The 26,963-nt window shown below is 38.9% G+C and overlaps 1 protein-coding gene across 1 annotated transcript in view; it reads left to right on the top strand.

Moving 5' to 3' along the window:
* Nucleotides 1-22,648, top strand: part of htra1b (HtrA serine peptidase 1b) — a 32,595-nt gene extending 9,947 nt beyond the window's left edge. The window contains exons 5-10 of the mRNA XM_067576247.1: nucleotides 15,232-15,426; nucleotides 15,829-15,861; nucleotides 16,741-16,855; nucleotides 18,535-18,592; nucleotides 20,289-20,384; nucleotides 22,019-22,648. Coding sequence (XP_067432348.1) covers nucleotides 15,232-15,426; nucleotides 15,829-15,861; nucleotides 16,741-16,855; nucleotides 18,535-18,592; nucleotides 20,289-20,384; nucleotides 22,019-22,187 — 666 coding nt within the window. The 3' untranslated portion in view covers nucleotides 22,188-22,648. The remainder of the gene's footprint in view (nucleotides 1-15,231; nucleotides 15,427-15,828; nucleotides 15,862-16,740; nucleotides 16,856-18,534; nucleotides 18,593-20,288; nucleotides 20,385-22,018) is intronic.
* The last annotated feature ends 4,315 nt before the right edge of the window (nucleotides 22,649-26,963 follow it).

The following is a 26,963-nucleotide window of genomic DNA, read 5'->3' as shown; positions in this document are numbered from 1 at the left end:
TAAATGTCCATGTTATGCTGATTGAAGCTGAGGTTATTGTCCGATGTGATGCCAATATATCTGAAAGACTCCCACACCTCTACATTCTCTCTTTTAATGGTGAGACTGGGGGGTTGGACCAGTGTTTTGGGAGGGATAAAGAGCAGTTCTTTAGTTTTTGAGATGTTAGGGTATGTGCACCATGTGCTAAAATGGGATATGGAGTGTTGCTAGGCAGAGAGAGACGTAGGGGGTTAATGGTGGATGTAGAAGGTGTAGAGAACTGGACCCTAGTATTGAGAATAATGGTGGGTGACCTTACTGCTTGACGTATTGCCAGTTATGGTGGATTCACGGTGATGGAACTTGTAGGTACTGTAGTTCCTAGATTTACCCGATGGCGCTGGATTGTGCTAAAGGCGGAGCTAAAAAGTTTCGGGGGGGGGGGCAAGCGTTGCAGCAGACGGTGCAGCAGACCGGCCACTGCATCATCTGTTCCTTTCCTTTGCTTGTATGAAAATTGGAGGACATCCAAGAATGGTAAAACCTATGGAGGGATGATGTTTTGGACCAGTTTCTCGAAGCATTTCATTGAGGCCTGTAATGGTTTAACTCTGAAGGGTCTGTTTCTTTAGGAGCAGAGATGGCAAATTTATGTCTTTCATATAACGGGCATCATTGAAGCACAGAGCGGTCTGAGGAAGAGCGAGTGAAGGATGGGTGTTAGTTCAGGAGCCTTATTTGGTTTGCACTTAAAAAGTTGGAGGTAGACATCTTGCCTGGCTAGGAGGGGATTCATAATCCAACTCATGGAAGGGCAAAGAGTTCAAGAGGCTCTCACAGTCTGCTGAGGAATCAAAGGTATCAAATCGGGCGTAGAAATTGTTGAGATTATTGGCAAAGTTGATAGAGTCTGGTGCACAGGTGGTATGCTTGGTAGCTTGTCCAGTGAGAGTCTCGACTCACTGAAAGGCTTGTTCGGTGTTCATGTTTGCACATTCCTGTTCCACTTTATTTTTATAGCTCTTTTTGGCCTGGAGAATTTCATTTTTAAGCCTAAAGGCATGCTTTTTCTTGTTGAGAATATGTTTTATTTGTGGGGGTGATCCAGGGTTTTGAGTTTGGGTATGTTCTGATAGTCCTTACTGGTATCAAAGTACCCAGACGGAGTTCGATATAGTCAGTGAAGACCAGGATCTGGGTTAGGAAAATATGCCATTGGTGAACATTCCCTGTATGAAAAGCCTGGTTTTAATTTTAGCTCACTGGGACCTTTTAAGCCAAATAATATCATGACTCATGAAAGTGGATAGCTATGGAGCAGGTCAAGAGACGCTGGGAAAATTTTCATGTGGGTCAGCACTTTTTACTTTGTTTTGGTCCAGGGATGACTGGACAGCCGAGTTCAGTTGAGTTCAGTAAGGTTTTCCACAAATTTGGCGTAATGGAAAAACACTTTCAACATAAGAAGGTTGGTGTGTCTCTTTTTTTTATATATATACAGACACCCCTGCACGAGGTCAGACAAATAAAGCCGAATGTCCCATTTTCATGAGTAAAATTCATGGAGAAATTTTGATGCCAGCTTCAGTCACCAGAACAAACAGCTCCAATCCAACTGAAGTGTATTTAAATGTGCTTTAAAAGGTTTGAGATCTCATATTCCCCCCAGTTAAACAACCAAAATAAAGAACCAAAGTATTCAAAAGAAGTCTGTTTGTAACTAAACGTACCTTAGAACAGGTTATAAAACGTAGCTACGGAAAATAGGCAGAATAAGGGGAAATGAAGCCCGTCTGCTACTTATGAAAGCAGACAGGATGCATTACACAACTGTGATCTGGACTCTGTTTTTAACGATATTGAAAATACAAGATTTGAGAAGCTTTAATGAGATGTTTTCACACCTTAAAATGTAGATATAGATTCCATCCTCAAGAAATGATTGCCTATTAAAACACTCAATAAACAAGATATAAAAGACGTATACAACAGGGTGTCAATCTAAAGTAAGACAAGTACATTTTATCTCACTTTAAGATTTGTGGAAGGTTTTTCTTTGCCCTCTCCGGTCTGTCAGGAGGGCAGGTTCAGACCTGTTAATGCCATCTACACACAAACATCCTTCCTGCCATCTTGAAATGCCATCAGCATAAAACAAGTTTTTTGGGGTCATGAGGGATAAGACGCTTCCAGACACACAGGCATGATTGTGGTAACTGTGTAATTAGACCATCAGAAACTCTTCACTAAGCAGTTCTCTACTTACAGTGAGTAATTACTGTGGCCGTTTCAAAAATGTCACTTATTGGTGTAACGAGTGCGGTAATGCAAGGTTAGGGTTTTAATTTTGATCCAGGCAGACCTGAATTGTCAGAAACTGGAAGGATAAAGAAATGTCATCTGTTGAAAAGTAACAGCTCTGTTTTTTTGCTGCAAAACTGTACATTTGCCAAATAACAAGCTCTAGTTCAGTTCATATACAGTATATACAGTAAGTGTGTATAATGAGTTTCCCATTAGATCACACATAACTCCACTACTTTACAGATTTGACAGACGCTCAGCGAAGGTTTGTACATTTTCTCCAAACAAACAAGCTTCTGTTGTTGTTGTTTTCAGCAGTTGAGTTTAATTAAACTCAGGTGTGTCTCAGATTTAGAAATTACATTTGTTGTGCAGACTGAGAACAGCCCCAGAAAAATACGTATGGAATAAACCCACTGACACACACACACACTGCAGGATGTGAGTTCATGTTTGTGGCCAGACAGAGATGATCATGGTTTTCTCGGCATGTTTGGGCGGGGCAGCGAGGCATAACTGGAGCTTCAGGAGATTAATTTCTGCAGAAATCCACAAACTGCTCAGCATTTGCGGTTGTGGTTTACATGCACACAAAAACCACGACTTCTGCTCTAATGACTAATAGCTCTCCACCCTCCCACACACCCATCCTGACACAAACACCCATCATAACACACAATCACACACACTATGAAAATCTGTCTGAAAGTTTGTCTCAGCTCTTTGATTTCTGTTCTGCTTGTCTGCTCTGATGAGGTGTCATGAAATAAGCACCTGAAACATGATGTAGTTTCATATTAAAATACTTTTGTATTATCAATCATCATCTGTCACTTTATTCATCATAAATACAACTAGGAAACTTTTCTGAATATGTCCGATGAATCCAACTTGGCACTTCATAAAGTACTTGAAAATGTAGCGAACATGGACGCCTCACATCAGCCACAGTCTATCCTTCATGGTGATTAAACTCTAATTTGAAGGAGGATTTTCTGCATATTTCCAGGTCTTTATTTAAATTCTGGGGCTCTACTGGATTATCTTTGCATGATTTACAGCGAAGAACTCCTTATTTATCTTGTACTGGCCCTTTATGCAGCCCCTCAGTTCAGCCTCTGAAACAGGCCGTTTTAGCTCCTGTCTCTTTCTGTCTCTGGCTCCGGAGGCTACGTAAACAAACTATAGTAGCAGGATTTCACTTCTTTTTCTCCTTCTTTACTCCAAATATAAACTTGTTCAATACATCCATACATGTTGGAGCTGGTTCAGATATGAAATATGCGAGTGGGCAACACATGCAAACACCTTAGCAACCCTTTATGGGCATGCATGAACAATGTGATGTCATCACGAGGAGGAAGTAGAGGTACTTTTTTAAATTTATTTATTTATCTGCATTGTAAAGCACCTTGTAACTCTGGTTTTGAAAGGCCCTTTATAAATAAAGTTTACTTTCTTACTTTGCAGAGCAGACTGAAGCCCTGACTTTTGACTCTCAGGGTGCATTTTTATATATGTTCACCTCAAGTAACATCTGACATCATAACAGTATAAAAATAACAGAAAATCTCAAAAAGCAAAAAGCAGGATATGTCCCCAATATTTTTAACCATCACTCAACCAACCTTTGAGTTGTCTGATGAGTGCTCGCAAGACATAAACATTTTTACCATCAGTCCTAATATGACATGAACGCAGCATAATTTCATAGTTTTGGGCATCATTTCTATCAGTTGGGACGACATTTTACTCAATTACTTAATTGCCGCTAATTGCTGCAGAGAAAAAGTGCACAAGTGTGTGCAAAATTGCAAAGTGCAGATGTTCAATGATGCAGAAAATAATCAAATGCAAATTTGCAAACTAATGGACATTTACTGCATACATATATAGTTGCAGAAAAGTTTTTACATTATCTTTGTTTGGTAAAAGGAAATATTAGTCATTTTTTAAGATGATCTTAGTCTTTATTAGGGATTTATTTCTTTAATGATGGAGACAGTAAGCTACTCATCCATGAATCACCCTGGAATCATCGCCTGAAAGCAGTTTCGAGACGTGTGCGCACAGAGCAGGTCAGTGTTTAACAGCTTTTAGTGTCATTTCAGCAGTTAAGTGTTTGCAGACGGAGCGGTCGGACATGTAGCTGCGTGTTAAGGACAGATAAGCTTCTGCCTCAAAACTATCAGAGGAGGTTTTAGTGAAAGTGGGGCAGAGAAACAGAAAGAGAGGTTTTGTTCACACCACAGCTTTCATGTTGACTTCTGATTATCCACTCAACATTTAGCCCAGTTCTCGTCTGTTTACTTTGAAAAATGATTGTAATCTAACATGACCCAAACTGCCTTCTTGTGATTTTTGGAATAGAAAAAAAAAAAAAAAAAAGAGTCTGACACAGAAAAGTCTCAGTATGTAGGACAGTAGCTTTATATAAATAAGCACTCTTCTCTGCTGACGTAACTGGCAGCGATTGATTGATTTTTTTAAAAAACCAAAAAACTTTATCAAATCAAATGTTTATTGCTATATGCACAGATCTACGGGGGCCAAAGAGGGAAAAAAAGAGCACAAATTACTAAATTGAGAGCACAAATTTCTTATTTTTTCAATTTTAGTTATTACAGTCAGGTGCACTCTACAATTAAATTCTTACTTTGTGCTCCCTTTTGGTGGCCAAAGATAACCAAACAGAGTTGAGAAATATAAAACTATAAAAATTTAAACTATAATCAGAGTATATACAAACTTTACAAGATAGAAAATACAACTACTGGGAGACGGATCAGAGTTACAAACAAGAATATCAAAACCAGAACGTGATTTATTACTGACAGGCAGCTAGAATTATTCTTTGCCGCTGGAATTTACTGACCCGGTTAATCTGACGATTCATAATGCCTCCTTTGAATTGATGATAGCTGGGTTAAATGATATCAAAGGAAAGTTTTACCAGGTCTGGAACCATTTTTTTGAATTATATAAAAGATGGAAATAAGTGCTTATAACATGTAAGAGGAGGAGGATTATTATTTTATTTAACACCCTTCATAGTTGAGGATTTGGATTCTGCACATATTAAAACCAGCTGACAAGATGATTCAGAGCTCTGATACCACTTGGCATCTTTTTTTTTTTTTGCTGTTTTACAATGATCGGAAAAATATCAGAGTGAGATGATGGAGACAACAGAAACTGGAAAATTCCAGCAGCTCTGTGTGGTGAACAGTAAGAGAGAGACAAGAATTTGTATTCTGGCTAAAGCATCTGATTGATGTAACATCTTTTTTTTTTATATCATAACTTGTTATAAAAGGCATCCTCTGAGCATGTGCAGACAGGAGCCGGTAGGTTTTGTTTTGAGTATTGACTCATCCAGCAAAGCCTTTTGGCGATATTCCACCTCGATCCAGGATTGATTATTTTCCATGACACGTGTCTATGAGCAGCTTATGAAATCTGCTCTCAGCTGATCTGATCAGCTCAGAGGACTTAACAGAGCACACAGGGCACAAAATTAGCACCAGCCAACAGCCAAATGCTGGTAAAATATACAAGTAGGTTTGCTTCACTCACCAGCCAGAAAACAATGATTTGAACATTCACTAGCGATTTAGCTGGTGCACAAAAAATTTTGTACCCTGAGGGCCCGTCTGAAGGCCAACAGCAGCATCTGAATCATACAGCTGGTAGCACTGCTGCAGACACTTTCAACTCAGTAATTAAAGTGAATCAAATGATACAGTTATGGCCTTCCAAAGAGTGAGAAAGATCATTTTAGGGGTTCAAATATAGAGATTTGGAGGAAATACATATCTGGTAATTAACACTGCTTGCACAGAGAGTGAATATTCTGGACTTATTTTTCACTTCACAGGTTTTATCCCCTCTGTGAATTCCTCAGAGAGTTGGCAAATCTTCCTGTTTGTGTAACCAGGCGGCTGAAGGCTTTGGTTTCTATGAGAGAGGGAGAAGCAGGAAAGAGAGGAGAATGAGGGAGTCAAAAAAAAGAAAGATCAGGAAAATACAGCATTTCATTTCCTTTGCACATTTTTTGTGTTAAATCAAGAGTCAGAGTGCAGATACTTTGCACCAGGGAGCGAAGTATCTGCAGTATCTCTGATGTTTGATTAACTCAGAATGAACATTTAAAAAAGCACAAGAAGGCATGCAGAAAGACAATAAGTTGCCAAAAATTTAAAAAAAAAAAAAAAAACTAAACAAACTACATACAATGAAAAACAGGCATACTTTAAATAGGAAAAACTTAAACAGTGACACATTATCACCTTGATAAGATCTTGTAAGAGTCGTGTTTCTGGCCACTAGGCAAAAACTAGGCAATTTTGGTATTTTCCTGACCTTAAATTTTGAATTTTTCTTTGCTCATTGGTGTTGTATTCTTCTACACACGGTGCACAGGTGGTAGATTCGCTGAAATGAGGCAGTGCAAAGCTAGTTGTTGCTGTTTTGGTGGAAACGGAGTGTTTTACGTAGTTCTGAAGATCGACGTCTCAGCACCATGTCTGTTTCTGGCGCATCGATAGGAAGTATATAAAGATGGACTTAGTGAGGTGTGACATCACCCGTTGGTTTCATTGGAGCCAGTTTGAAGCCCAGAGTTGCAGCTTCTGGTCGGCACCATCTTTTCTGTTTGGAGACCTTCCAGATCAGGGTCAGTGTTAGGGTTAGGGTCAGTGTTAGGGTTAGGGTCAAGGTTAGGGTTAGTGTTAAGGTTAGTGTTAGGGTTAGGGTTAGGGTCAGGGTTAGGGGTAGGGTTAGGGTTATGGTCAGTGTTAGGGTTAGGGTTAAGGTTAGGGTTAGGGTCAGGGTTAGGGTTAGGGTCAGGGTTAAGGTTAGGGTTAGGGTTAGGGGTAGGGTTAGGGTTATGGTCAGTGTTAGGGTTCGGGTTAAGGTTAGGGTCAGGGTTAGGGTTAGGGGTAGGGTTAGAGTATGGGGTGTTGTCTTTCAGGCTCTGGTAACACGCCTTGCTACCTTGGACCAAAGCTAAAGCTAGCTTACTGGGAACACTGAGTGCTGCACACTTGGGCTAATGTTAGCTACTTTAGCTAAATTGTGCTAACAGGGCAGGTATCGTAATCAAGTCACATTAAACTTAGTGAAATATTGCAACGATTGTCCGACTCAGTGTGAGTCCCGGAGCCGGGGAGAGCAGCAGGTGAGCCAACTGTCAATCACAGCTGTCAATCAACACCCACACGGCAGACGTCAAAGCTACAATAAGTCCTCAAACCTTATTAACAGAGCAATAATTTCCAAAATGAACACCAGCACACTTAGTAGAGGGCCTGAATTTAGAGATTGAGACCATAACAACTTGTTGGAAAACAATGATTGACTCAGTATTTCTAGAGAGAAGTTTTTGAAGCTAAGAGATAATTATATCTGAAATGCTGTTGGAGTGAACCAATCAAAAAATTGGCATCAACAAACTATTTTTCAAAGTTATTTACTTATATCATCATTGTGTAAACTGACTGTAAGACAGAAACAAAAACACAATCTGCTTTTTGGCAGCAGATTTGTGGCTCAAACTGAGAATGAACGTCATGGGAAGTTTGCAAATGTAATTTTTCAGACCTTCAAATGTACCTCCATTGTGCTGTGGTGGCATCAAAACAAGGTCACATAAAAGCAGATCTATCTGCATGGTTACTGACCCTGTAACACGCTGACTGTACTTGAGATTTTCTGCATGATGGGACCCACAGCAGCAACCTCCAGTTCCTGAATTGATTTCATCGTAAAAAAACAAAACAAAACCCTCAAAAACATCTTTTTTTAACTGCGTTCAAGAAATGACAGGCAGGAGGAAGCTGAGAGAGAGAGATAATGAGAAGGAGGCAGAGATGAGAGAGGAAGACAAGAGGCCTCACTGTTATGTTTCTTGTTGTGGTCTTTGTGTTCGGTCGCTTTGTTGCGCTCCGCTGCGTCGCCGTCTCTTAAATTACTACTGACCTCGGCCCCTCTGCTTTGTAATCTCACTCCGGACAAAGTGCTGTCATCCTGGAAACCACCGAGCGGGAAACGTGGTCATTTTCCCGGTGGGTGTGTTCGGCTGGCTTCAGATGGTTGGAGTTCTGTTTGTGGCTCAGAACAGGCGAACAGAGGAGCGTTATGTTTAACTAATGGAGTAAAGCTTTGATTAGAACAGCTGAATGAATCCATTCATAACACGGCTCACGTTGTTTATGTCTGTGTACTGTAAGCTTGATGGTGATTTAGGAGGGAGTTAGCTTGTTTGTGTGTGTGTGTGTGTGCGTGTGTGTTTGTACGGGATGCTGCTGATGCGGGCATTGACCTCACTAACATAAATTAAGTCATTTCCCACCAAATTAAAACTTTGTTTTCTTGTTTCTTGCTTTGTAGGCGAGAAAGTGGTTTATATTTAAATTTATTTTAGTACAAACTGACTGTTTGTACTAAAATAAATCATAATCTTTATTGTATAGTAACCAAAAAAAAAAGGATCTATTGGTCAAAAATAAGTTACTTTTGTGTTTTGTAAGGCTGGGAAACTGAAAAAAAACACAACATCAGTAAGAATATTTATACCAATATCAATATATATCAATGGAAAATCACATGAACAATAATCAAACTGATGTTCAATACAATGAACTGAATTTTGAATAATTTTCCAGACTAAAGTCTTGATGTATGCAAAATAGCAATGTCAATGTTTTTATTATTTTGTTGCTTCTTAATTATGATTGGCTTAGAAACATTGATTTTTACAACATGATGTCATTTATCAATAACATGATATGATCATATCGTCACAGTGGGCGGTTGTGTGTTGGCTGATAGTCCAGCGTAGTTCATACTTTACCTTAGTCATGAGCTTTTTTATCACTAGTGCTACAGACGAGCTGCAAAGATAAGTAATTGATTAGTTGCCAACTATTAAATTAGTCGCCAAATTTTTTGATAATGGATTAACCATTTTGATTTCAAAATTTTTGTCCAAATTCTCTGATTACTGAATATTTTCTGCTTTTTTTCCCGTCCTCTATGACAGTAAACTGAATATCTTTGGGTTGTGGACTGTTGGTCGGATTATCTCGGGCTTTTTGGGAAACACTGATTGACATTTTTCACCGTTTTCTGACATTTGTTCGTATCTTGTACAAACTTCTACAACAACAGTTGGTAGAAATCACGTGCAAAGAAATGTATCAATGTGCCAACAAATGCTGCGGTAGAAGAAGACTGCCAGCTAGTGAATATGAATGTAAACAATGCAGAATTTAAAATACTTCAAAAATAGTTTTTTTCTTATGTTTTACGAGGAAAGAAATGCATTTAACATGTTTGTTTGGGGGACACACACTTTACTTTGGTACCTGAGACACTGAATACAAACATAAATGTATTCAAGAAACAAACTCCACAAAACCTCGTTATTGGTTAGTCTCTAATTAATACACTAAGAGCCCTCGGATATTAATGAATTCATATCATTTTTATGTTTCAAGGGGCTTTAGAACAAAGCAGTATTTCATCAAATTAATGAGCAATTTATGAAAAGTTCTTTTACATGACGTCAAGCAGCATTTATGTGTATATTTCTGCTTTTTGTGCAAACGTGTAAATTATATTTTATTTAGAAACTTTTAATGATCGTCTGAGGGGAAATTATTCATCGGGGCTGCGTTTTACAAACATGATTTTACTTTACTGGTTTGGATGTAGGTGGTGTTCAAACATATGAGAGAGGTACAGTGAAGCTACATATGAACGCAAACTCACCGTCCGCTTGGCTTCTGTTTTAGGACACACACGTAGACCAGGCTGTTGATCGTGTACAGGTGTGCTCAGCATACCTGTGGTTTCAGACCTGCGTGTGAATCAGAAAAGAAACAAATAAACATGAGGGAGAGAAAGGGAAGTGGAGGGAAGTGCATTTTTCCGTGATTGTTGTCTTTATTGGTTGTCTAGAAACGTCTTCATCATTTCACAGATGCCTTAAGATATAAAACAACTGCCTGTTTTTCTCTGTTATCTAAATTTATCTCTTTCTTTGCTTCATCTCATCAACCCTTTATTCCTTGTCCCTCTCCTTCTCCTTCCTTCTCTTTCCTCATGGATAAATACTGTACATATACATACATATATACTGTTTCCACCTCTCCTTCTCTCTCTCCAAAACTTTCAAAACTGGGTCAGAGTCTTCAGGATTGTTACTTAACAGAGGAAATGGGCAACACATGTGTCTGTCATCAGCAGGGAAACAAGATGCACACACGTACACACACACACGCTCGCGCTGACAGACAAACGGACGCTTGTTACGCCTGCTGGAGAGTGGCTTTGATGAAAGCTGAGTGCTAACATCACAGCTGCTTTATGTCTCAGTTTTTCTGCTCTGTGTCACATCTGTGGCTGAAGTAGGTTAGTAGGACAACACGCGGAAAGCCAGCGCACAGTTCACAGAAGGTCAGCCAATCAGAAAACAGCTGTGTTTGATCGCTGGAGTTCCTGAAGATCATAGACATATTGAAAGAATTGATACGGCACCGTGAATCATCCGTTCTGCCAGTTTGGTCCCCCTGCGGACCAGAAAGCATTTTGATGTCTGTACAGCTGTCGGCCACATCCAGCGCTGGGTATCCTTTAGCTGCCTGAAGTAATGGACAGTTGCAGCGTGTCCTCTTGAGGAGAAGATGACATGACCTCGAAGAAGTCCTTGGCCTCGTGAACACAGTGCAGCTGTCCACCCTGAAGTTTCCTCCATGATTTATGAGGTACTTTATCATGTTACTCATATTCCCAGTTGCACTTTATGTATTTTTATCTGACGCCTGTAGTGTAGCCATACTTTCAAACATTTTGGTGCTATCTCGGCACGCTGAACTGTCAACTCTGTCTAATATACCGCGATCGACTTCACCACTACAGACTGTGTGGGTTGTAGTTGCTGCGGTAGTGGGCCAATCACACGTCGCATTAAATCAGAAGGTTTGCGGTGATTGGCTGCGAGCAAAATCATACCAGTAATAATTTTTCCTAGATCTACAAACAAAAAGGATCAAACGCAGGTATCATACTGGGTTATTTCAGTTGATACCTTAAAGGTAGCAAGTACTGATACCAGCACTAGCCACACTAAATCACACTCTTAGTACATCTGCAACTGTTTTTTCAAGAAATGAGAAATTAGTAAGTAAGTGTTCAGTGTCGAGGTTTAGTCTGAAAAGTTGTCTCCAGTGTCTTGACTTCAACGGGGGAGTCCATTCGACCACTATGGACCAGCACGGCCAATCGCTCAGAAGGTTGCACTGGACTGTTGGGTTTGACGTGGCTCGGACATATGAAGAAGCAGTTGCCTTGTTGGATTATTTATCCTGTGACTAGCTGAATAATTATTAGAGCCAAAAAAATAAAATCTTGATTTTTTTCAAGCTTGGGGTTGATTTACATCATCTGTTTGCAAGACCGAAACATCAAAGTGTTTTTTGGACAGTTGTGCAAGAATAATGAAAGAGCTGAACCACCTGCAGGGATGTCATCATTACACATAAATTACAGGTTTTCACACTGTCAGTACCAGATGCTTCAACTAGAGCACAGGCAGTGTAATAATATTATATATAGTAGTACAGAAACATCCGCTCACTAATGGATCTGCTGCTGTTTGTGTTTTTGGAAAAGACTACTGCTAGCTAGTGTTAGCCGCCCTGCAGGTAGAGACAAACTGGTAGAATCTGTTCAGTCGACTCTGGGTGCTTCAACTCTCGTAACAGGGAGCACAGATCAGTGTCAGAGTCATTTTCAGTCTGTATTTCTTGTAGATGCGACCATTAAATTCACTACCAGATAATCAGAGACAGTTTTCCACTAGGAGTCACCACAGTACTGCAACCTACAGCAGGTGAACATGTAGTGAAACTAATCACATCACAGTTTACGGGGTTAGGGTTAGGGTTAGTGAAACACTAGTTCCTTAGCCTTAGCATGTATGACGGTATAAAAATGCACTAATCATCTAGTTGTAATTAGTTATCAATGGTACAAAGATGAACATTAATAGCCACAAAGATATCTTAAGTACAGAGGAGAAAACTTCTGCACAGGCAACAGACGTCATAATGAATCAATTAAGGGCTTAATTAAGGGCCCGACATGCCTTCACTGCCTTCATCACCACAGTATTGTAACTGGTGACGGTTGTGAGGTTGACTGTGTGCACCAAACTCTGAGGAGCTCTTGCCTTATTTTATTTTGTAAAATCAAGGTAAATACAAAAGAAATGTTTAATTTGCAGCATTATTTCTGGCGTGTGTGTGTGTGTGTGTGTGTGTGTGTGTGTGTGTGTGTCTGCTGGCTGAAGGTAATTAGCAGTAGCAGAGAAAAACAGCAGTCTGCAGGCTCAGTGTTTAATGGCTTTAATAAAGTGTACAGAGAGTGAGAGAATGTAAAACATTGGTACAGAAGTACACAGTGCGAGATGGAGAGTAGTAAAATACTATTTAAGTCTATTTTAACAGATTATTACTTATAAAAGTCTTAACTGGGCTGTTCACGTTCAGTGGCAACATAAACTTGTGTGTGTGTGTGTGTGTTTGCACTAGCGGTAAGTCATATTCAGCTTTTATATGGCAGCATTGGAAAGTGCGATGGCAGGGATGGAAAAGCGAATATTTACAAGCCAGTTAGTCAAAGATGCAGACGGAGCTGCGACCTGCAGCTACACAAACTCCAGCAGGAATAGAAATCTGTTGGATTTTCACAAACGTATCCAGCTGGACTTGTTCTGCACTTCTCTTCCCGTCTTAGCAACTTTTAGTTTGGACCACGAAATCACAATCACACTCATGCTGTAATGACACGTGGGTGCGATTATTTCCTTTGGCAACGTGTTTTAACTCCAGTTTTGTAGATTTCACATGTAGACAGAGGGGCACGGAGGGAGCAGGAAAGTGCTGAAGAAACCGCCAAGGCAGCATTAAACTGGAGAGAACTGCCAACTGACCACATGTTGGTGAGAATCGATCGATATCAAGGGGAAAAAATGAAAAAAATTACAGTTGGGGTAGAAGATGGATAGCATCCTTCTGTTATTATAAGATCTTACTCATAAGATGTGCATTTGATCCTATTTTTACCCTATTTTTGATACTAACGGCCTGCATTTTTCAACAATAGCCATTCCATTTATTTGTAGCCTCTCTGTATTATAGATTATATTGTTACTGGCAGAGATACAAAGCTTTTATTAGACAGATTTCACTGGTTTTCAGTTACTAAACCTAGAAGAAGTTTTAGTGGGTGACTGGAGGTGTAAACCTTTAAAATTTAACATCCTATTAATGGCTCACATGAGTATAACGAGTGTTTTTGTGAAAATACTTGTAATGAACTGAGTGAACCAGTGTGTGTGAGTGTGATTTTGGATGAGGACACACACACACACACTCACACTGATGAACTGAGTGGCAGGTTGGACTCATCTCACAGAATAAAAACTTGATGCGAAACAGAATTAGACAAAAAAAAAAGATGAATTCAGTAGAGTTTTTGAGTCCAACAAACACAGAGCAGCAAGCCTGACTGACACGTTGGTGAGTCGTCGCGGGAACAACGCTGCGGGGCTGAAATGAGCCGTCGTCGATGGTGATTTACAGTTTACAGTTCGGTAACTGGGTTGTGAATGAAGAGAGGCTTCGTCCAGACTGCGAGCTGACTCAGCGCTACACAGGAAATCCACGTCTGTCTCCCAAAGCTTAAAGAGAATAAACTGCTGTTTACCTCTGCGTGGTTCAGAGTGTGTGTGTGTGTGTTTCCTGTCAACCGCGCAACGTTTGTACACCTTTGAGTCCATCTAATTCAGATTAAAAACACTTTCATTTTCAACATTTTTATATTGATTATTAAAGTCCACCTCCGGACGTTCTTCTCCTCTCTGTGCAGGATGATGTACGATGTTTAAACTGTGCAGGATTTGTGACATCACAACTAGTTTGGAGCCAATCGTGGTCCAGTATTCAATTTACACAAGTGTGATGTGGAGACTTGAAGCCTCCAGTGCACAAACACTGAGAATGAACTTAGATTCAGGATTTTTTTTAAATGAGGCAGAAGATGTAATTTTAAAAATTACAAGGTAATTTATACTTTTTTTGTGGAAAAATTCAAGTTATTATTTAAAGCATTTAGAGTATTTACTATGTGTCTTAAAACATGTTGGGAGGGGAACTTTAACTATTTAATGTAAAACCATTAATATGCTGCCTTAATTACAACACTAGCAATAATTAACAATCAAATGTCACTATTTGATAATTATCACAGTATTCCACCTTTTTACTCTATTTAAAATAATAAAAACTGGACCAGTGCAAATACAGTATATATTTAATTTATTTATTTTTATTTTTGATAAAACATAAAATGTTTTTAATTATGATTTTTTTTAAATTAATCTATTTTGTTTTTTCCCCTAATTTTATTTGTGTTGTTTGCTTCATTTTAGAAATTACGCAACGCAGAGACATTTTGTTTACACACCCGCTCTTCATAGCTGAAACATCTGTGCATTTTTTCCCATGTGCTCATGTTTGACAGATTAAACTAAATCAAAGGAACAATTAAACTGATTTGGATGTTTTCACTATGACTTTGGCTGCACAAACCTCGGTCCCCCTTTTTGTTTGTGGTGGAGCACAATGTTCTTTAATTTCGACTTTATAGAGTAAAAAGCTTGACAGCTAAAAGTTACAAGTAACAAAGAACAATTGAAACTCTGTCGATAAAATGTCCAATAATAACAGATAATACAGTCTATTAACTTTTTATCGTCAGCTGCGCTTGAAGACAAACTAAACAAAATGTTCCGCACTTTGTGGTGAATGTGTTTTAAACTGCATCCTGTCTTTAACCATATGTGTCTCTCTGTCTCCCTTCTCTGTGTGTTTGGAGCAGATGAAGCTGCCGGTGCTGCTGCTCGGCCGGTCGGCGGACCTGCGGCCCGGCGAGTTCGTGGTCGCCATCGGCAGCCCGTTCTCCCTGCAGAACACCGTCACCACCGGCATCGTCAGCACCACCCAGAGAGGAGGCAAAGAGCTGGGTCTCCGAAACTCCGACATGGACTACATCCAGACTGACGCTATCATCAACGTGAGTGAAGAGATAGAAAAATACCGTGGGAAGAACAAAAAAACACTATGTGGCTTTTCGTGAGGTTCAGCAAAAAGTCTCCAAATTCTGCAAAACTGAGCATGACATGACCCAAATTGTTTGCATGGTTATGTTATGATAACCATGTGTGTGTTTGACTTTGTATAAATGGATGTTTGATGCCTGTTTCTTGAGCCAATTCAGTGTTGATTCCAGTGTTCCTTAATCAGCCAAAGATCCTCTGCATTGATCTGTTGATTGGCTGGATATTGAAAATGACAGAGAGAGAATCTGAAACAGAAATAGTTTATCAAATGTGTCTCGCTCCAGGAATCTGTCTAAATCAAACTAACTGTGATGAAGATTTTTCTTTGTTTTTACATTCTGTGTGTTTTCTTGCAGTACGGCAACTCAGGAGGACCACTAGTCAATCTGGTAAGTGAAGGAAACCCTGCAGGAGGAGAAACGATCCTCATATTCTCACATTCTTTCCATACTATACTAAATATATAACATATTAAACACTCTTTAAACTGCTTTAATCTTGCATTTCTACATAACATTTATTTATTTTACTGGCTACTAGCTTTACTTTTCTATTTAACTTTATCCTATTTTTCTTTTTACTGTCATTTTACTATCTGCTTCTCTAAATTTTTATTTATTACAGTTACAATTGTAATTATACAATTACAATTATTAAATTTGAATGATTTATTACATCTTTTAGCATGTTAAGCACTCAGATTTTAGTAAATTACCTTGTTAGACACCACGTGTAATAATGCTTACTAACATGTTCTACTGTTTTGGCATAAACAACATGTTAAGTATAAAAGGGGATTGATAATAAAAGATTATTTTTATGTATTTTTCCTTCTTTCTTGGGGAGCTGAAATTTAATGTTTTTGGGGAAAATCAATGTAATATACTGTTTGTCTCACCCTGATATTAAAGTTAATTTAGTTGTTACTTTATATGTCTATCTGCGGAACAAAAATAGAAACAGAACTTCTTATTACTGGGAGGGATCCAGGTTGTGAAACAGAGATATACGTAACCTCATATAAACAAACACCAAGGCCAGTAAAGTCCTTATTAGGAAAGGTAAATAAAGAGTTAAGGTAATGCTTGGCAAACAGTCCCAGCTCACAGCTGACTCTGATTACTTTGTTTTCAGCCGTGATGCCAAACGATGAACAATGTGGCGTCAGAAATGCTGTTTAACAAGCTTCGTGTGGAAATTTGACTTTTACTGTGGGACATTTTAGGAATGATGGGAAATGAATGTGTGTTTTGTGTTATTGCGTGCAGGATGGGGAAGTGATCGGCATCAACACCCTGAAGGTCACAGCAGGAATCTCCTTCGCCATCCCCTCAGACAAGATCAGACAGTTCCTGGCAGAGTCACATGACAGACAAGCCAAAGGTTCGCAACAGTTTCACACTTTAGTTTCTGCAGTTTTTTCACTTATCAGTTCATATCAGAGACTGGACCAACAGGACAGGAGAACAACATACTGATGAAGGTCTTGAATGACATTAACCACAATTTATAACATTCGTAAACAGATTGAACTTTATGTTTTACCTCAACAGTCTAATACAGGTTTGTTTTCTATTGTTCTTTATTAAGAGAACTAAAATACTTTGTTTATTAGGATAAAAACTTTTTATATAATATATGTTTTGGAGTATTTTTGCCTTTATTGGACATTTGTGTTGTTTTTGAAGATACTGACAACTTGTTGTAAGTAGAAAAACTGAAAATGTAAAGGACCAAGAACAGAACCCTGAGGAACCCCACAACTAATTATTGATACAATCAGTGGGATGATCATGTAGCTCTGTGTGTCTGTTGATATACAGTTCTTCTGCCCTCTAGTGGAGAAAGAAAATGTCACTGCCATCAATGCTGTAAATACTCACCAGAGCACCACATGTGGATTGATCCACCACTGAAAATGGTTCCCAACAAATGCACTACTTCCTCCTGTTTGTTTCCAAAAAAACTACTACAAAAAAACACTTTAGGAAATTACTGAGCCTTTTTTAAACATGAAACTATATATTTGTGAAGTGTGAAGTAGGAAGCATGGGTGATGCACAAAGACTGAGATGGCTTTTCTTATATGAAATATTTAAGTTAGCCAGTTAGCCTGTAGAAAGCCTTGGAGATGAGGAATGAGCCCTTAAATGTACCATTTATTTCCTTTCTCCTGCTATTTGATGTGCAGCCTGTTTCAAGTTTTAGAAATTAACATTATAAGATGTTTTATTAACAGTATGTCTGATGTTTGATATTAGACCTGAGACTAAGGAGTATTTCAATTATCGATTAAACTAACGATTATTTTCTCAATTAATCGATTTTGTCTATAAAATGTCTGAAAGAAGTGAAAAATTCCTGTTACGACCAAAAAATATATCAATTTACTATCATGTATAGCAAAGGAAACCATCAAATCTTCACATTTGAGGAACTAGAACCAAACAAAGCTTTTTTGCTCAAACAATTATCAAAATACTTCCTGATTCATTTTCTGCTGACGAACTAATTGATTCTTTGCTCTTCCTGACATACAGCGGTGTCTTGTAAACCCCATATGGGATGGACCAAATAATCAGCATGATGCAGAAATAGGAAATAACCAATGTTAAAGTTAACAGTAAGACAGAGACGTGTTACTGAAGCAGTGAACTGTTGCCTGCTTCAGCAGCCTGTAAAAAGGTCCATTTATAACCAGAGTATTAAATCAAATGTCATCTACTTAGCCAACATTATATTAAAAACATGTGTGTTTTATTGATGTCTATTTCCTCTCAACCATTACACACAGTCTAGAGGTTTCTACCTGTAAGCTCTTGTGTATGTCACTGTCTCAATCTCAAAGCAGTTTCCGAATATTACAAATATTGTCTTGTTTTCAGGAGGAAGAATGTCTCAAGTTGTGTTTTGTAACGTTTTTCAGCACTTTACCAAAGACTCGTGTTTGTCTGGTTTATAAAAATATAAGTACAGTAAAAGACGAAGAAGATAAACATTACATGAACATACCAGGTAACGATTTTCAAAGTCAACTATTTGTGTTTCCTTTTGTTTTCCAGGTAAAGCATACTCGAAGAAGAAGTACATCGGCGTCAGAATGATGACTCTCACTCCAACGTAAGTTCTTGTCTCTGACGACGTCATACTTCAGACGTTAAATTTACACGTTCACACAAGTGAAAATGGACAGTGAAAATTTATTGAATTACAATGAAACTGCTGCAACACTAGTTTTCCTCAGTTTTTTGGGGTTGAGTTTAGCGATTTTGGGTAATATTTTAGAAAAACAGGCTTGTATATGTCTAGCATGGTGTTGGTCAGGTTTCAGTTATTTTACTGTAATAAAACACTGACTAAACCCAAACGCTCCTCATTTTATATGCATGTTGTGATAATAAAATGGAATAAATACTAGAATTTCTGTGAGAAAATACTGTTCTGAGGTGTAAAAAATGCCAATTAAATCTGAGAACTTCTGCAGTGACAGGAGGCAGACTGATGTTTTTCAATCTTGATCATCACATGTAACAAGGGCGGTGATCTTAACGAAAAATGTGACCTCAGCTTTAGATGCGTGCTGCCAAATGATGCCTTTAAACAGGAATGTCAGTCAGCTCAATCCACGCCCACCGCCTACGGGTCAGAATGACGCCCAGTCTGCCTCTCCAGAGTGGGTCACAGTAGGAAACGCTCCAAAACATCAAAACAAGCTTAATTTTATAGAAGCTCATAAACTTGAACCATTGCAGCCCATTAATGCCCATATATTACATTACTAATGACTATTTTTCCAAATCATACCATCCATTTCAGTCAATTTACTGCTGCATTTAAGGACTTTCCGACACTTAAGAACGAGCTGCTGAACAGCAACCTTTTTAATTTTAAAAAAGCCAAATTTTACTTGATTTCTACATTTGCTTGTATTTGTTTGTCTTCAGGATTTCATTTTTTGACACCTTAGCTCTTGAATGCAGCGCTTCTTGCCCGCTGACTCTCAATTTTTTGATGTCAAAGGCTCCTTTAATGCAGCAACAAGGAGGCTTTTTATGAGTCAAGTCAGTTTTTATTTGTCTTCTGGATTTGACTGACAACAAAACTCAGCAATGTAACGCTTTCTCGCATCTAAATCTCAAAGTTTGGGGTGTTAGAGCTTCCTTAAACATACCAACAAAGATTGAAAGACGATAAAAAGACAACATCACATAAAAGCATGTCTGTAGAAATGAGTTTTTAAGAACTGCTCTAAAAGAAGTTACTGATTCTGCGAGCCTGATCTCCTCAGGCAGGTCGTTCCAGAAGCATGTAACTAAACCTACCTAGCTGATTTTCATAGTAAATTGAAATAGACTGAAACCAAAGTTTGCCTGGAAGGTGGAAATTCAATTCAAAAACTGTTATTGTGCTTTTAAAAACGGCCAGAAATAATGTAACACAAGAGATGTTAAACACAGGCTGATCTACAGGTTGGATGTGGTCAGTAGTTTTAGAAAATGCATCATATTGTCTAATTTCAGCTTCCTGTGTGCATGATGAGGATGTCAGCCAGTGTTGAGAAGAATCTGATTAAATAAGTAAATACAGTGATTGAACACTGCAGAAGCCTGATGCATGACAATCAGATCTGTGTTGTTGAAGTTGCAGCTTTTCAAAGTTTGAAATCTGCAGTTTTTTTCCAGAGCAAAGTGTTGGAATTCAAAATGAGTCACGATTTATCATCCCTTCATGTTTAATTAAATTCAGACTGGTGTGTCGGGTACAGTTAGTACGAATGTTGATGTTTTGGCTGTTTTCCCTTCTTTTCCCACCTCAGGCTGGCTAAGGAGCTAAAGGAGAGGCAGTCAGACTTCCCAGATGTCACTTCGGGGGCGTACGTCATCGAGGTCATCAACCGGACTCCAGCTGAGTCGTGAGTTTCTCTCTCAGTGTTACTTTTTATTCCCACAGTTATCTGGTGTTCACTGCCCAATGTGTCAAATCAACAAGTCGTATTTTCACGAGCAGGTAAAAAGATTTTCGGATATGTAATTATGCGTTAATTTTCTGTAGCGAGTTTTACTTTCATATGTTAAAATAGATTAAAAAAAAAAAAAAAGCGTATGCTGATTTGTTCCAGACGCACTCCTGCAGAATATATTTTGTCTCTGGAAAGTTTTTTTTTTTTGCATCCACATGAAAAGCTTGTTAAAAGCAAACCGCGGCGTCTCACCTGAGAAAATAGCAGGTAGAGTTTGTTTTCTTGTTGTCTGGTGGGTTTATGTGGAACACAGACAGGAGTCAGGATGAGGATCTGATCTTGCTGAAAGGACATTCATAAGAGTTGAACTCTCTGTGCATGAAGACTGCAGGATATAGAGAGTTCACCTCTGGTTTTTTAAAGCTGCTGTTTTGTTTTTGGAAGCAGGCTGAAAGCTGGCAACGAAGGCAGAATCATGAATGTTTCCCACCCAGACTGTCCAACTACCGCTGGCAGGGAGGACAAACTGTTTCAGTTATAGCTCAACAGATTCAGATTTCTCTTTGGCATCGTTTCCATCAGTTCTGGAAGTGGATCCTCAAGATTTAAAGGGGACATAACATGCTTTCTGTGATTTTCTGTCAGTTTTATACAGTTGTAATGTTGGATGTCTATGTTAAACATGGTCAAAGTTCCAAAACGTGAGGTGAACTTACGTAAAAAGGGCTCCTTCAAAGACTTAAAGTCAGGGCTTCAGCCTGCTCTGAACGCTCTGTTTGCAAAGTTACCTCTACTTCCTCCTTGTGATGACGACCATCGTGTAGAATTTGTTGCTAAGGTTGTTCCACGGGTTGTTTGTGTTGTCCACTCTCATATTTCAAATCTGATTTTGGCTCAAAAATGCACAGATATATTTGAGAAGTTTACATTTCAAGTAAAGAAAAAGAAGCCAAATCCATCTGCTATAGTTTGTTACAGTAGCCTCCGGAACTGGCAGAAGTCTGCCGAGGGGCAGCTTGAGAAAACAGGTTTTAAGGACCTTTAATGTCAAAGTTGAACAAAGTGCTGAACATATTTTCAAGGAAAGGATATAAAATCTGAAAAGCTTATAAAATCAGAGATATAACTTCATATCTTGTTAACTAACAGGCAAAACTGGACATAAAAATAATTGATGAAGGTGATATTATGTCACAATATCAGTTTCTTGATCCACTTACTATAAAGTGGTTTTAAGAATAAATCACCTTCTTTGAACTTGCTGGATTCTGCAGCAAAATTGGGAAGTGTACCTTTAAGTTACAATAAAGTGTTTCTATAATTCATAACCTTTATCTACACCTCGTGGCAACGAGTAATAAAACTGATTTTCGACAAACATCTGACATGTCACCCCTCCACCCATCTCCAACTACCATTGTCAGCAGTAATCAATAACCTTATCAACCTACCAAACTACCATATATTAAGGTAACTTTAAAAAAATTAAACTTAGCCTCCCTTTAATGCAACGTCATGGAAATCTACTACAAAATGCCAACAACTAATATGTTTTTTGTACGTTCGCTCTCCTTTCTTCATGACAGAGCTGGCCTGAAGGAGAGCGATGTCATCATCAGCATCAACGGAGAGCGAGTTACCTCAGCCAGCGACGTCAGCTCCGCCATCAAGCGGGACGAGACGTTGCGAACGGTGGTGAGGCGAGGCAACGAGGACGTCATCATCACCATCACCCCGGAGGAGATTGACCCTTGACCTCTCGGCTGACTGAGCAAACTGTCAACTCAACAACATAACCAGTCAACCAATCCCGAGCTGGCTCTCAAGTGTTTTTCAACCAATCATGAACGCTTTTGAAAAACCAAGCAACCAATAGGGGTGCGTGTGTGTCTGGGGCCACACCTACTGCGTTTAAGAACTTGTAATTATTAGTACTACTTCTACTCTTCCATGATATTATGCTCACACACACCTTCAAAGTCCAACTTCTTTACCCTGGGAACCGAAGCTTCAACCCTGTCATCACACTTCTAGTAGTTTTAGTTTTTCTTCTAGTCCCCATTAACTTTCCATCATCACAGATGTTTTATATTCTACTAACTCCATCTGTCCCTACAAAGCGGTTACTTAAGGTTACCATAGTTCTGTTTCATTGTTTATGTCCTTGATGGAATATTTTTTTAATTGTATTTTTGTCTCTATGAGTTTGATGACAATTTTTCAAAAAAGGGAATAAAATTATTTTTAAAAGTGTTGTTTTTATTTAACGTGTTGATGTAATAACTGGCGGTTTGAGCTCAAACAGCCAAAAGGAACTAACAATAAGCACACGGTTGTACTAGTTGTACTGTTACACAAGGTAAAGTAATAGTGATACTGCTGGAAAATGGGTAAAATTCTCTACAGCAAAGACAAAAACAGTAAAGTTTGTTAAACAACCAGCTGTATTTCTTAATTCTTTCAGCTCTGTTTAGTTTGGATCGATCAGATTGGAGCAAAATGTACAAATGTTTTCAATGATGAAAAACAAACTAAACACTTGTAGCATCTCCCTCCAAAATATGACATTCGTTATGAATATTCATGCAAAGAAGACATCAAATGTATCAGATTTTGAAAACCACATTTTAAGATCCTTTCAGTATTACTTTACAATTCATGTATCATAGTTATACTAACAGAATTTTCCGTTAAATCCTTTAATGTGTGGATCTGTTGTCCAGCAAAGAAATATCAGATATTAAAGAGGACAAACAAAAAAAATACAACAAATGTCATTTTTAACAAACATTGGCAAACATTGGATAGTGTGGACTATAAGATAATGTATTGGCTAGCGCATTGTCATTAGCTCAGTAGCAGAAGTGCTAGCTCGGCTACCCATATCAGTCATGTGATCTTCTCCTTGCAGGTCATTGTTGTCTGTCAAGAGTTTCCCACAAGTGCTAGCTTAAAATATTTGACACAACTATTCTTTTCCATTTCCATAGTAACATTTTTTGGTGAGCCAATATTTAAGAAAATTGCTTATTTGTTATCTTGCTGGAAGTTAGAAGAAGATGGATACCAGGTTCATGTCTGTGCAGAGTACAGAGATGGTTAGCCTAGCTTAGCATCAAATTTGGAGCAGGGTAAAACAGCTCGCTGACTCTCCAAAGTAAAAAAAAAAAAATCACCTACTACACCTTGTATCTCATTTTTTGTAATCCCATTTGTTTTTAACACAAGGAAACTGTGAATCTCTCGTTGAGGTTGGGTTCAGCTAAGATACGTATCTGCTTTCCTCTCCAAAGTTCATCTTTCAACCAACAGCTAATGTTTTCAGTGGTGCACTTAGGCTTCGCTCCCTGTCAACGACAACAGGCAAGCCAATGAACAACCCAAAACAGACTTTTTTTTACAGCTGGTGCTGTACGTGAAACTGAAATTAAAGCACCACAAGGTCTAACTTGAATGTATCACACAAACTTCCTCAGTGGGTGGAGTTGCCCACTTGTCATGGAATTGTAGAAGTTAGAATATCCATTTTTCTGAGCACTACAAATTTTCAGTTGACAATAGTTACACATATCCCCTATTTTTACATTAATTTGTTGAATTACCGTTAGTTTTCCGTCTACTTAGATGGAGAACTTGTTTCCATACAGCCAATTAAATCACTTTATTTTAAATCATATATTCTATCATAGGCAGAGCAGACGGTCACACTGAGCCTGATAGCATCCTGCTACACAACGCAAGAGCCACACAACCCACATTAGCTTTCCTGCTAAAGTGTCCTTCTTATGTAACTTACAAACATGAACACATGTCTTGTCCTGCAAATTAGCTTGTTGAACGAGCCACTGAACAAACATTCACTGGGGAAAAGTGCACCGCTAACATCAACTTGCAGCTTGATTAGCTGGTAAGCTGCAGCACATTAAACAGCATGTAAATTTACCTGCAAATATCACTTCAGTCAGTTTAAATGCTGGTGTGGTTCTTACTTTTCAGTCACACTGCTGACAACACAATGTCTGCCTGTGGCCTGTAAGATACAGCGCAGATTTATTTACTAATTCTTCCAGGTCAACCTGACACCTGTATGTCTCTCCTGTCACTGAGAGAAAAAGAAGCATTCATGACATTTATTTAGACCTTCTTTTTCTTCCTTTTAATAATAAAAAACAACTGATAATAAGAAAAAAAAAAAAGATATAACTTTGAACTGCAAAAAGTTATTATTATTACTCCTGGGGGGGGGGGGGGGGGGGGGGCATGAATGTTTGAGCCATATTTAATGATTACACATCCAACAGTTGTTCAAATATTTCACTCAAAACCTTAAATGTCAACCTCATGGTGGAGCTTGAGGATGCATGGTGTGGGAACCATAAATGTCTGTACAGAATTGTGTCCGATATTTGTTGAGATTTGAGATATTTCAGTCTGGAAACCATTGTAGTGGACCATCCCTAAAAATGTCACCACAGACAAATAACCTTCATGAAAGATTTGTGATCACATACAGTATGTGTATGAAAATAAATAGAGAGGAAATTTAACTCCAGCACAACCCCGGCAGCCAAACTCTGTTCACAAGGAGACCGAGAAAACAAGTTGAGAAAGAACTCCCATCATCATCCCTCAAACATCTTGTTCTCTGCTCTGTAACTATGGCGTGTCCTCCCTCTGTGCCATGTTCCACAGCAACATATGCAACACACATACAACATGACAAGCATGACACAATTTGCTGGACTCTATGTGTGTGTGTGTTTGTGTGTGTGGGCCAAGAGGAGTGAGGGCGTTATGCAACACTTGACACAGTTAACACAGTAAAATTAGTGATGCGTGCTCGGCGCAGGTTCATTCAGGAGGTCAGATGATGTAAGCCAAAGTCATGAGATAAATGTGTTTCTATTACTGCACTGGGTATTAAGATTTCAGCATGTCAAAGATAAAACAGCTATCAATTTTTTTTAGCATTCAAAAATGACAGTTCCAGAGTGTTTTACAGTGTGCTGGTTGACTCAGGGGAAATGTAGTTGAACACTAACAAAGTTTTTCTTGGTGACAAATGACAACTTGCCCTGAACGTATTTCTAGTTCAGCAGTTGTGTGTCCATATTCCAAGCTAAATGTTATTTCTGCTGTTGGTATGCATTAAATGATAGCTGGAGATTTTCTGTATTTTTCTTCTTGCCAAGAAACCAAACCAGCAGTAAAGTGAGTATTGTGTGTGTATCCGGAGCCCGATAGATCTTATTCCTCTGTGCTGTAGACCTGCATTGTTGTCCAAAAACTATTAAAAAGACATCAGTCACACAGCTGCTCTGGGTGACAAGTTACTTTGTTATGAAGAATTTGGTCACGTTAGTTTGTTTAGAAACAGCTGCAAAGACTTCAGTTCTCCAGAGAGTAGTTCTGTGTAAGCAGAAGACCATGTGTGGTTCTGTTGACAGCTTCGCTAGCTTGTTGTGCTACATATCACAATCTCTTGAGTTTGTGCTAAAGTTCTTTGAGAAATTTACAATGTAGTACAAGTCAAGAGGTCGTGATATGCAGCACAACAAGCTAGCGAGGCTGTAAATGCAACCGCATTCACGCACATGCTCACACAGAACTACTCTCCTGAGACTGAAAACATGGTCGCTGTTATTGGTCTTTGGAGCCGTTTCTAAACAAACTAACATGACAGAGCTCTTCATAATGAGGAACATGTCACCCAGTGCAGTAGCGTGGCTCACTGATGTGTTTTTAATAGGAATAAGATATATCAGGCTTTGTATAAACACACGATACTTGTTAGTAGATCAGTTCATTGTCGGTTTGGCTCCAAACAACAATGCAGTCCAAAACAACATCGCCATTTCCCATAGCAGGCCCTCAAATGACTCATTTTTACACTCGGTTCAGTAACTCGCACAGTCTGACTGACTCAAATCAATTATTTTCATTTTATTTGTAGATTGTTTTGTCAACTGCAAGAAAGAACTTCCAGTGTCAACTTTTACACCAGCATGGTCGAAAAGTCCTTGGCCAACTCCCATCTGCTGAGGAAGATCGGGTGATACAACTGAAAGCTCCAGAACAGACAGTGAGTGGACGTTCTAGTGGGATTAACAATTATTTTTACCCTTGAATTAATCTGTTCCCTTAAATCATTGTGTCCCCAAGATTTAGATTTAGAAGGTCGAGTTGGTTCATTATTTAAACATGAATTGCAGCTTTACATCACTAAATACCTCCCTGAATGCAGACAGATTGACCAGCAGAGAGTTTTCCTTTCATTTCGACTCCAGTGGGACCAGTTGTGAAAGGAAGCAGTGAGTTTGTCCTGATTATTGGAGCAGATTTTCTCCCAGAACTCTCCTCTGCTGACTCAGTGTCTGTCCACCACATGCCTAACAAAACATCCGCACATCGTTTTATAATTTGGTGTCCTCCCTGCATAGCCTCTGACCCATTTCATTTCTGATGACTCGGCTCACAGCTGTTAGTTGGTTCGGCGTTCAGCGCATTGGCATCCGCTGTCCCCTCTGCTTC

The sequence above is a fragment of the Thunnus thynnus genome, chromosome 20 (genome assembly GCF_963924715.1).
Source record: "Thunnus thynnus chromosome 20, fThuThy2.1, whole genome shotgun sequence".
In the NCBI taxonomy this organism is placed as follows: Eukaryota; Metazoa; Chordata; class Actinopteri; order Scombriformes; family Scombridae; genus Thunnus; species Thunnus thynnus.
Note: the sequence above shows the minus strand (reverse complement) of the source record. Positions and strands in the feature narration are given on the sequence as shown.